General features: G+C 35.3%; 1 protein-coding gene across 27 annotated transcripts in view; it reads left to right on the top strand.

Annotated features, from left to right (window-relative positions):
• The window catches only part of NRXN1 (neurexin 1), a 1,069,254-nt gene that overhangs the window by 512,098 nt on the left and 544,123 nt on the right, over positions 1–13,033 (top strand). For all 27 annotated transcript variants that reach the window (XM_070512109.1, XM_070512110.1, XM_070512121.1 and 24 more), the window contains one exon: positions 12,814–12,936. In XM_070512109.1, the coding sequence (XP_070368210.1) occupies positions 12,814–12,936 (123 nt within the window). The remainder of the gene's footprint in view (positions 1–12,813; positions 12,937–13,033) is intronic.

Genomic DNA, 13,033 nt, shown 5'->3' on the forward strand with positions numbered 1-13,033 from the left:
ATTAAATTATTTGAAGACTAAATTTCCCATTCATTTTGACCTATGAAATAGTGAGAATGAGCCCCTTTTTAAGCAACATTTGATTCCTAATAAGGAATAATATCCATTATTTGGAAGCTAGAGGAAACAGAAAATACACAAAAATAGCCTACCATTTCAGTCCTTGGAGAAAAACTTTAACATCTTAAATGCCCTTACAATATATAATACTTTATACATTATAGACAACATATAACATGTTGTGTAATATTTTTCTTTAAAAATATAGAATCATGATGTGCAAATGTTTTGCAATGGTCTTTAGCAACATATGGTAAACATTATGTCTACAACATGTAGCATTTTAAAATCTAATCTATTGCTTATTTCAGATTTTATTACAAAGTGATAGTAAGCAGGTCCAGGTCATTGAGCTAGTTGAAGAAAGATGCAACAGGGAGGAAACATAAATGTACAAAAGTAAGTTCTATCATGATTCATCAGTGATCTGAGAGCAGTCAAGTGAAAACTGATTGGAAGCATCTGTGATCAAGATCTTGAGAAACAGATGCAACTGGAATAACCATAAATGAAAAGACACCTCTAGATGTATTGGTATAAATTATCATCATCAACTGTAACCCACTAGGTGAAAGCCTAATTAACTTAATCTCACCATAGGAAGATTGACCAGGAACAAGTACACAGATGTAATATTATTTCTAGCAGTTGGTTGACCAGCTCCCAGAAATTTTCAAACACTATCTTCTCAGATTAAGCAGATTAATTTGGCATAAGATTTAATTGCTAACAACCATTGCAATAGCTGGGCATTACCTTCTTAGAACACTTCTTGGATAGTCAGGCAAGCCATTCATTTCAGAAGACTTTGATCTAAAGACAACTTCAAACAAAGGAGTAATTCCAATATTTTTCCAATTACTAAAATAAATGGGCAAATAGAATCATAGCACTCAAGTTAGTAACTAAAAGCTAGGCTGATAAATAAACCGATGATGATAAAAGAAAACAATTAAGTTAGCCGTATCTGTTATTGCAATATTAAAATTCAAAATAAGAAAGAATTTGGGAAATCATGTCAATGGTGGGAGAAAAATTTATATTATTTTAATTTTTACATAGTGATCCCTGAGAAAAGAAAGAAAAAAGATCAAAACAAATGAGAGGGGCTGGCCCCGAGGCCGAGTGGTTAAGTTAGCACACTCCACTTTGGCAGCCCAGAGTTTTGCTGGTTGGAATCCTGGGCGCGGACATGGCACCACTCATCAAGCCATGCTGAGGCAGGATCCCACATAGCACAACCAGAAGGAACCACAACTAAAAATACACAATTATGTACTGGGGGGCTTTGGGGAGAAAAAGGAAAAATAAAGTCTTTAAAAAAAACCAAAAACAAATGAGATGCTACAGTTCAGCAATTCTAAAGATAAAATATTCCTTATCATTTTCCTTAGAATATGTTTTCTTTAAAAAACATCCATGATATTTACAACAAATACTGAAAAATAGATTTTCAAGCATTGTAATGACTTCCCAGTGAAGAGAAAGGAAGGGGACAGATAAACTCAACAAAGCCAGAAACTTACATTGTCTTTTTTGTAATAAGCTTCTTATTTTTGGAGAAGGTTTGTACAAGAATATTCAAAAATATTGAGGGACAGCTAAATTTTGTAAATTCAATGTTGAATTTAAGGATATTCAAATGCACTGACAGTAACAAGGTATGGAAAATAAAACAGAGGTAAAGCCATTGTTCCTTGAATTATGCAAAAATATACATTCTTCTTGGCCTTCTCAAAAAAAGAAATTCTATAACTATTACAATAGAGTATTCAAATGAGAAATGATGTATTTAATTAAATAATCTTTGCATTTGTGACTATAAACCATGACTTCGTTTATGGAATGTCAGATTGAATGTTTCTAAATTTCCAAATGCTCAATACCTGCATGCTTTTTCATTTTTTTCATTCAGATACCTTGGAATTGTGTAGGCATTGCATAAGATATGTTTAAATAAATGTCAATATAAATCTATGTAGTCCTTTTCTTTTCATGTTACACCAATGCCAAATACATTTTCAGTTTATAATGCTTCCTTAAAATCACATTAACTATTTAGTACTTAATTTTATACCTGCAAGCTATCCTATTATATGATAAGCATTTCTTGGAAATGACCTTTTCCCTTAAAATAAAGTCACAGTCCAAATTTTTCCTTTCATTGTAATAGGTTTATTTTATTATGCTTTTTCCTAAACCAGCTGGTTGAGCTAGATTAGATTTAAAGAGAGCTATTTTAAAACATTCTTTTAGCAATATATTTATATAATTTGTGTTCATTTTTACTATGTTGTAAATATAATTATATTATTAGAAGGTAAATTGTATATTTTAAAATGTATGTTTTTCACATTGAAAATTATTTACATCAGAGCTCTTTATCCTGGTATGTCATAAATGGGTACAATCAATGTCGAAGCTATAGAGGCTAAATGTGTCTTAGTAGGTGATTTAAACCTTGTTTATTCATTTGCTTAGAGCTGTGATATTTAGCCAGATAGGAAGCAGGGGGTGAGGCAGCTACACATACTGGAGTTTATTTTGTAGATAATAGAATAGAGTCCACATGAGTTAGGAAAATGGCGGAGGAGTCTCTGTGGGGTGTTTCCAGTAGCTCTCCAGGGTCAGACCCTTTGGCAGACAAAAGATACATGTTTCTCATTAAAGCTTGAATTCCCCAATTCCTAAGCCGACTATTTTCTTTGCATTTGAAAGTTACTGACTGCTGGACTTAGGTCAATTTGCTCTCCTAGGCTCTACACATCATTAAATTTATTTTCAAGGGAACTGAGCAAAAAAGCTATCCGAATAATTAGCCAGATAACTGAGTTACCCAAGTTCTCCAACCGTGTGACTTACTGGGTTCTATGCTGCCGAATATGAAAACAAAGGGATGAAGCTTTCTATTTACTGACACTTCTTAGTGAAAGTAGGGTTTAAAAGCTAGTGGAGTTACTTTTCATTAACCATTTGGCTTAATTAAATATCAAGAGATATTTCATCTACCATTAAAAAAATCCCCCCAAAATCTAAACAAATACACCCATTCAGTAAATATTTAGTGAATGGTTGTCATGTTCAAGGTACTGAACTATAGAACATTGGACATTTTCTCTAAATTTTGAAACCCACTGGGGGGATAATAATAATGACAATATAATATTGATACTAGTTATTATTATTGTTACTATAATTGAGGGATTACCATGTACCAGGCATTGTTTTAAGTCATTAAAATGCAATATATCTATATTATTAAAATATTTCTATTATAAGCTTATTTTACAGATAGGAATACTGAAATATAGAGAACTTAAATAGTTTACCCAAGGTCACACTGCTAGTAACTTGTGGACCTAAGATCAAAACCCACATAGTTTATGAGTCCAGAACACATGCGCTAAACCAAGGTATACACCTTTTAGAAAGTTAAAAAAAGCAAGAAAACATTTAAATAACAGTACAACCAAAACAAATACAAAGTAATTCATTGGCATGTAACCATTTCATTTTTCCAGTGTATTTTAAAAGTGTATCAAATGCCTTCCTCCTGTTGTTAGTATTCATTTTTGAAAAAAACATCTCCAAGCTTAATGTCTGAGGTTGTATTATTTGCTCAAAGTAATTTTTAATTGGGGAGAAATATTTCTAATATTTTCAATATAAAGAAATTTTTCCTTAGGACTTTACAAATATCTCTTTGTACAGAAAAGGCAAATAGCTCTTTATAAAGACATTCTGAATAATTCTCAAGGACGTGTCCTTAGCTAAATTGAGGGGAGCTTGTAGAGGGATAGAGGAGAAGAGGGAGGAGTTACATGCCTTGGCAGATAGTTCAGCTTCGTGGTCTTTAGGGTGATTGGTCTGTCACCAAACCCAGGTCGTGATTGGCATCAGGCCGGGCCAGCAAGACAGCTCTGAGACAGCTTCTCCGACACCCTAGAGGCCTTGTCATTAAGTGCAGACAGTACGGGAAAGGTGACCCAACTGTACCTTTTACATGGATAAATGGGGTGTTTTGCCTCCAGCCTTGTCTGCACATTCCTGAATATAGAGCTGACTAAAGGAAACTTTAAAAATAAATAAGCACAAAACTTATACTCCTAATCAGGGCTGGCTTCAACAGCATGCAGCTTGTGCAGTCCCCCAGGACCCTGTGCTTAGAAGGGCCTTTGCTTGGATTACTGCTCTGCTCTCACTGTCCTGAAATTCTTCATTTTGAACAAGGGCCCCGTGTTTTCATTTCACAAATTATTTAGTCTATCCTTCTCCTAATAATGTTAGCGAGCAGAAAAAGAAGACTCTGGAAGTGCCATTTACATGTGTCTAATTATAATTTGTAATTAAATTTTCTAGCTGATTCATGTGAGAAATAAAAACAAAAGAATTTTGCTCCCAGCCCAATATCTAGAAATTGAGAAAGATAAAATAGAAACATTTAATGAGGAGTTACTCTCTTTTGGTTTTTCCTTTTGTTTGTTTTAAAGCAGAGATCAAATTATTTTTTGAAGTAATTATTTTAAAGCCAGAAGCTAGTGGCAAAGTCAAATAGCAGACTGAAGGTGTCATAATTACAACCTGATAAGCATAGCCTCTTGTCATTTACAGGCAGGAACTGCAGCTGCCAGCAGCCATGACTCACACATCAGGCAGCGGTGGCTCTTGCTTCTGTTTCTCCTGGCGTTTCTCTCTTCCCATCATTGTCACAATGACCGGACTTGTTGCCAGCTTCCCTGGGGTCCTGCCTCCCACCAGAGGCTATTGTCCTCAAAGTCAACTTCCAAATAAAACTTGTTTGTTCCTGGAAAAATTAATATAGATAGAAACCTAATTTTATACACTTACACAAATATAAGCTTTTTAATAAAAGCTGCTATTCTAAATTTGCAGAAAGGAAAGGTGAGTAGATTTTAGAAGTGGAGGGACTTTGCAATTGGTTTATGCCATTTAAAGCCTTTTTAAATTGCTTTTAGTTGTTGTTGTTGTTGTTTTACAGACAAACTCAGACCAAGTCTAAAATAGTTAGACTAGACTAAGTTAGCATAATTAAGGTTATGCTGTATTTATGGCAACATTGAATCTAAAACTCATGTCTCCTGACTCTTAAGTATTTTTCCACTACTTATTTCTTTAATACTCAATGTAAAAGTTTATGACAAGGTGGAATTAAATTATCTGTTTATTTATATGTATCTTACGGAGCCTGAAAACTACAGCCCACAGGCTGGCCACCTGTTTTAGTAAAGTCTTGTTGAAACAAAGCCACACCCATTTGTTTATATATAGTCTATGGCTACTTTGTCACTACAATAGCAAGCTTGAGTAATTCCAATGGCAACCACATCCTACAAAGCCAAATATATTTACTATCTGGTCCATTACAGGAAGTGTTTTGACCTCTGATTTATTAGAATGTGAGCTCCTTGAGAATCTAAATTAGAACATTCTCAGTGCTGAGAACTGTGTTTGGCACAAAATAATTTTTAAACGAAATTGATAGGATATGGGTGCCTCATAACCCAGAAGGAGTAAGAGTAGTTAAGTGGGATAAACAACAAACACAATATATTGTGCAATATTCTATTTATTCTATATATTGCAATATTCTAAGATGCTATGGTGCTGTAACTTCTAATTCAAATATTAGGTGCTATACGCTGTTTAATGATCTAAAAAATATTAAACAGTCATGTATAAATATATAACCAATTCACATATATAAGACAATGCTAGTCTTTTTTTTTCTTTTAAGTTTGTAGAAGAACTATGGAAATTTTAGGATCTACTTTCACGTGATGCCAATCTTTAGCCCAGATAGCTGTGGTGGAAAAGATACAACCTGTTCTTAAGAAAAAGGGGATAGTAGATGGATCATTTCTAGAAGGCAAACTAAATGGATTCCTACCTGCCTAACATCTATGCTGTTTGCTAAGTTATGGCTTTACAGAAGCACCCATCAAAATCTCCATGCTCAATAGATGGTTTAATTGAGCAAGCAGATTAACCACTCAAATAACTAGATGGAGTTATAAAATAGAAATGATTTACATTTTATGGTTAAGGCAATGAAAAGGAAGTCCAGAGCAAATTGGTTTGAACTATATTAAGAGATAGGGTACCTGATACAGATGGTCCATTTATGCAGTTAGCGTCATTAAAATATACAGTAGAGGGAGATAGTTATCCAAAGGGTATGTAGTAAGTCTCAGCTTTGTGGGACACATGTCTAAGTGTTTTAAAAATCAAAATCTAATTGGTATGGGTTTGATTTTTTTCAAGCCACATCTGTCTTTCAGTTCTGGAGACAGCTGTCATTTTAGTCTACTAGATATCTTTGATCACACTGCTTCATAGATTCCTTAGCTTTGTTTTATTCTTCCCTATTGTTCTTTACTATTTTTTTCCTACAATCAAAAACCAGTATAAATAGTTCACAGGACATTTGCACAAGGCTTTCTTCCAAAAAGGATCCAAAGTTAGTATTGTGTGCATGTTGTTATATATATATGTAATTGGTTCCAAAGATATTCACCACAAGTATGAAAATAAGTTTAAAATGCACTTGCAAACAAACCTGAAATTGATCAATAAAGGTTTGTTTAATCTTGCTGTTAATATATCATATCTTGCATATCTTGTATATCTATATCTACTAACCTACCAAAGAGCTATCTGTGAAATGAGGGAGATTAATTACCTGTATATCCTTGGAAGATATTCTTTTCTTCATTAAATAAATTCACTTGTTGATTTATGCCCCAATACTTTCAAACAGAATTTAAAGTTATTAACAAAAATAATTTAAAATAATTGGAGAGAAAACCAATATTCAATTCAAAATAATAAAGGAAAGAAAAGAATCAAGTAACTGAAATTAAACATAAATCCTCAATCTTGGTTTCCTGACAGATAGAAATAAGGAAAGACAATCTGTTCCATAACTCACATGACATAAGTGAAAATGGCCTACAAAATCTTCAGGAGAGAGTCTGTGAATTTGGACTTGGTAATTAAGGGTGTGTAATTAAGCGCATGCTGGAGGGCTGATAATGCACATAGACTGAAAATGGTAGCTTTGAATATCTCTCAACCTTGATATGCATAATAAATGAGATTCTGGAAAAATAGTTTTTTTAAATTCATAAGTGACAAAATCTTTTTATATAAATCAAATCTAATTTTAAAAGCAAAGGGTTACTTACAAATAATTTTTTAAAGCCTTTGCTGGAATTTTCTGATAAAGAAACACATCCTTTTTCTAAGCAAAGAAATGAGCCTCCTCGAGAGTGGAGTCCAGAACTGAGTGATGCCTGGGGTCCATGTTAGCCTGCTTCTTTAACAGCAGGGCAAATGCACCATTATCTGTTTTTTATATTCTTTATGCAAGATTATAGGTAGAAAAGATTAATTCCACTGATTTCAAAATAATAATAAAACCACTGCCCCAGTTTAACCCCGGGATTTTCGCATTGCACATCTATATTTGTTCTGAGTCAGGCAAGCTCAGAGGGATACTGGGTCAGAGTCCCCAAAACTGCCCAGCCCTGACCTGATTCTTTGAATAGGAGAGACAATAATTTACTATAGCTAAAAGAAAAAGTTTCTTAAAGGTTACTTAATTATTTCGCCACCTAACCTTCTGATGGGTGATTTAGTTTCCTAGGTGAATTTATCCATAGGTCCTGGGCATATCCTGGTACATACAATGGGGTGTTTGTAATCAGTGATCATGCCTGATCAGTTATTGATTATTTGGTGCTATAGTCTGTGAGAAATGCCAAGAGGACAAAAACACAGTTCTCTCCCTTAAAATTTGACTACGCAAATTAACACATTTTCTAGCATATATCAATATTATCCTACTAGTTTGATTTGAGTTTAGTAATTCTAGTTCTGGAATAACTCTCTTTGAAGTTCCCTCTGCCTCTGCCTATCCATGTCAAAATAAAAATGATGAAACTAACTATGATGTAATGAAAATCTCATAAATTTAGGGAACCTCACTATAATATTGCACTCTTTCATGTAGCCACAAGGTTGGAAAATAGTTCAGGACAGTTCTGTTCCTTCCAAGAATGACAGAATTTTAAAGTTGGCTGTAGGGAGAGTGTTTTTGATATACTTTTATCAAGCATCCTCATTTTACAGATAAAAATATGAGGAACAGGGAAGATAAATGACTTACTTAAGGTGACGTAATTAGTTGATGACAGATCTAGGAATAAAATTCAATTTTCTCCACCATCCACTCCCATAGTAAAAATGGAGGCAAAAAGTAATTAGCAAATGTGGTTACTAATCTGGCCAAAAACAGCTATCATCTTTTGTTAAGTGTATCTCTTAGTGGTTAAATCAAGGCTCTGTAAAAGTAGTAGATTTCAAAGAAGGATTTGTTTGACTAACTGCTAATCTCCTGCCCCCTCACGCACATACGCCACTTCCTCTCTGTCCTATGCCCTGTCCCTCGGGGACTTCTCCAGCCCTTCTTAGGGGTAGGCTCTTAGAGACACCTGGACTTCATACTTGGGTAGATATGAAAGGGTAATCAACTTGAATTAGATTGAGGAAGACTGAAATGCTTATTATGTCTACTTCTATCTGTTATTAATAAATTTTAGCTACAGAGTCACCAGAAAATCCAGTGAATATCACCACCTAGAGAACGTTTATAGCATAGCTTAAACTCTGTTGAAAAGATCTCATACTTTTACTAATTTATTATTATTTATTCTTGCTTGGCTTTAATCTTTGATGCAAAACAAGTAGCAGTCATGAACCAAATCATAGACTCAGATCTCGGTATTCTTCAAGAAGTGCACTCTAGTTCAGCATAAAATCACGGACAGAATAATTTAAAGAAAGTTCACTAGACTGACAACCTGGAGACCTGGACTATTAGTTGTGACCATGGGAACATCATCAAATCACTTTTGACCTCAGGTTTTTGTTTGCAGATGGTTCAGTGAACTTTATACCTTTCATACCCCTTCTAGTTCTAAAGTTCTTTAAAATAGCATTAGCCTGTAGAGCTGAATTTTGATCCAGTCTGGTTAGATGGGAGTTGCAGTCATTCAGCCACATTGTACCTCTATTTTACTACCTGCAGATCATTTTGGGGATTGTGGAGAGGACACTGGAATGGACATGGAAGATCTCAAGATCTCAGCCTTAATTCCACTCCTTACTGTGTCTGAGACTTATAATAATATACTCAACCTTTCTAAATCTGCCTTCTTAAGTAAAAAATGAAGCAAATAACATCTCCATGGCTTAAATAATAGGTTACAGTAAGAATCAAGTGTAAAATTACACATAAGTCATCACCCCCTCCAAAACATAAGGAATGATTGTCTTTAAAATAGAATTAGTGCTATGGACTTCCTTTAAAATCTTTAAAATATTTCTTGCTGTCTTAGTCTACTTGAACTGCTATAACAAAATACCATACAGTGGGTGGCTTAAACAACAGACATTTATTTCTCACTTCTGGAGACTGAGAAGGCCAAGATCAGGGGGCTGGCTAGTTTTCTTCTTGGTGAGGGCTCTCTTCCTGGCTTGCAGATGGCCACCTTCTTTCTGTGTCCTCATTTGATGAAGAGAAAGAGTTCTGATGTCTCTTCCTCTTCTTATGAGAGTACTAGTCTCATCATGAGGGCTCTACTTTTGTGATCTCCTCTAAACCTAGTTGTCTCCCTAAGGTCCCATCTCCTAATACCATCACCTTACGGGTTAGGGCTTCAGTATATGATCATTCAGACAGTAACACATTAATGCTGAGAGAAAGATGTTACTACCAATGAGACATGTTTTGATATCCCCAAAGGAAAATAATTCTCAAAAAAGGAATTCAGATCATTAATGGTTTGAATGAGTATAATTTTGCCATTAAAATACTGACAAGAGGACAAATGACTCTCAAATTGAAAATTTCAACAGTTAAGCCATCTTTCTTTACCAATTCCGTGTTTTACATGTTTGTGAGAATGTGAGATCTCAAAGGCACTGTAGAGCCATTGTAGACCATCTCCTCACTTTGTAAGTGGGTGTGTTGAGACCACCAGAAGCTTAGTATTTTAGCAAATTGCTGATTATTGGTGGATACAGTCCCAAATTGTTGGCCCTTCTTCTATGTCGTGCCTTTAGTACCAGCCATTTCAATACAGTGTATTTAGATTTCCCTCCACCATGACTTATGCAGAGGATGTTTTAGAGTTCCTAACATTGTGATCTTTCTGGAGAGCAAGCTGGAAGTCATGACAAAGAGCAACTTTTCCACCCTTTTCCTTTAAATGTGAGGAAACTGAGTAGTTAAGTTGCCAACCAAAGGTCACATAGTTGGGAGGCAGGATAATGCAGGAGAAAGTATGCATGCTTTGAATAGGTCAGACCTATAGTGGAACACTTTTCTATCACATTTCAGCTGTGTGACCTTGGGCCAAGTAGGTTTAGTTTTCTAGGCTTTCAGTTCCACATCTGCAAAATGGTAACAATGGGAAGATGAAACAAGTTAATAAAGTACCTGATACATAAACAATATTTACCAGTCCCGTTTCTTTTTTAGTAGTAAATCAAGGACTACTAACCACGATTCTTAACTCCCTATCCAGTGCACTCTCCATTACACTTCATGTTGCATAGATAACATTGTTTTGAACTGAGAATATTAAGTGTATTTTTAAAAACCTTGTCTCTCAAAATCAGTCTCTTTGCATTTTTAATAATTCAGGAAAGGAGCTTGAAGTTGTCCCACAGAGATTTTTATGAACCAAAGGGGTTATTTTTAATTGGATTCTGTGTCTGTTGTTATGGAAATAGTTGTTTCATAGATTAAGCATCATGACTTTACTGCAAGATCAAGCCCAGAATGGGGTATAGTGATGATATCACCCTTATGCTTTTTTTCCTTGACAAAACACTTTTAGAATTAAGAGAACAGGAATGAAACTGCTTCAAAAGCACACATTTCTAAGGAAAAAAGATCTCGCCTATAAAAATAGGTTTAAAATGATATATTCTCTTTTCAAAGATCAAAACTAAGAATGACCCTTGCTGCCAGTAGGATGCTAAGATTCTGCAGAGTTATTAAATACTTCTTTATTCACTGTTGAAACTAGAAAGAGGTCCTTTGATCCTGGAACTTGCTTTCAACATTTGGTCTCAAAGCATTTTGGCAGTTACTGAACTAACAGGCTTCCTCTAGCTGTCTAGTGATCAATCTCTCAAAAATGTTCTAGCTAGACTAGTTTTTATTCATGCGTCCGGATGTGTAATTTAACTTCTCTAAAGAAACAAAAGGAGATGAGTTCTAATTTTAATGATGGTCCTGTGTAAAGACATGAAGCAGTTCATCCTGCAAAATTTGGCTTATATCACTGGTTCAGTTTAAGCCCCAGAAAAACCCTACCCAAGGAAGACAGAACTTGTATCAATGGTAACATCCCAGGAGAGAAATCAGAGGGCTGAGTGGATCGCTTGTGGTACTGAGAGCAGACAACGACCTTGCTGAAAGGACTACTGAGGTTTCTCCTACCTGGTTCCTTTGTTTATTTTTTCTCTCTCCTTCTCCTTGCCTTTTTATATGTCCTCCTATGATCCTTGGACATTTATTGGTAGACATTTGCTGGTAGAATTTGGTTGGAGAAACTGTGACCACAACCCTGATCCTGAATCAGTTGAAAGTCATGAAACTCAATTATGTAATGCCAGAAATACTTAGTTTTTTAATAAAAAATTTCCAATTATTTTAAAAGCTATTTTTCCTTGTTTTGTTTTTTTTAAGTGGAGGAGGGACATTTGTGTAACTACGTTATTTCAGTAATTTCTACAAAACAACTTTGCAAAATAATCTCTCCCTTCTAAGCCAATTTAAATTCCCTTCGCATAGGTTCACATAGATTCACTGGCACTTGTTTTTCCAGTCAGTTACACTTCTTGCCAACTTTATTTTGGTCCTTATCTGGGAATCCCTGCCCTCCACTGCTGTTTAATCTTACCTTTTTTTTTTCCCCCACACCACACCTAGTTCTTTGTTGACTGTGAATTCATTTTTCTTCATTTCCTGAGAGTCAATACTTATACCTACATTCATTTTCTGTGCCTCCATTAGACTTAGTTTTTAGAGAGAACGTTCCTTCCCTAAATTTCAGAACTGGGTGAACATTAGAGGTACATGATGTAAGACTGAAGAGCAGTCATAAGACAACATAGTACCCAGAGCAGCCTCCTTGCTAGAGTGTAATCAGCCAATTGTCACCCACTGAGAATGGTTAGCTAATGACCTATAGTCAGATCTTTCCCCAAGGTCAGAGGTTGCATGACTGCTAGCAACTTCATTAGTAAGAAAGTGATTTTCTGCAAAAATCAAAGAATTTATTAGGAAAAAAAAAGGTGTGTGTAAATTTGGGAGGTTTCCCAAAGCTATATTGACTGTGCCTATTTATGACAACAGGTTCATTCACTTGTCTTAGATCAATGCATAATGTTAAAGGTTCTTCTTAAAAGTGTCACACCTGAATGTCTGTTAACTTGTCATTTTCTTTGCTTGCTATGACTCTAATGGGCTTGAAAATTGATCCAGCCAGTCACTTCTCTCTATCTCCTTTCTCTTTCTGCTCTCATTTCTTCCTCACTTCTCACTCCTCCCTCTCTCTCACCTTCCCCCTTTCTTTGTCTCTTTCTCTCACTCTCTGTGAGGTTCATTTGTTTGACTGATTCTGAGTGTCCATAATGACTGTTTGGCATATTCTACAGGCAAAGGTCCCGAGACCCTTTTTGCCGGCTATAACCTCAATGATAACGAATGGCACACAGTGCGTGTGGTTCGTCGAGGAAAAAGTTTAAAGTTAACAGTGGATGACCAACAGGCCATGACAGGTAAACACTGTGTCCTCATCGCCTTTTCCTTTGCTAAAGCTCTAGATTTTCCCATTCCTTTCAGGCGACTTTGAAAACCTAGTACACAACTTGAAGC

The sequence above is a fragment of the Equus asinus genome, chromosome 6 (assembly GCF_041296235.1).
Source record: "Equus asinus isolate D_3611 breed Donkey chromosome 6, EquAss-T2T_v2, whole genome shotgun sequence".
Taxonomy (NCBI): Eukaryota; Metazoa; Chordata; class Mammalia; order Perissodactyla; family Equidae; genus Equus; species Equus asinus.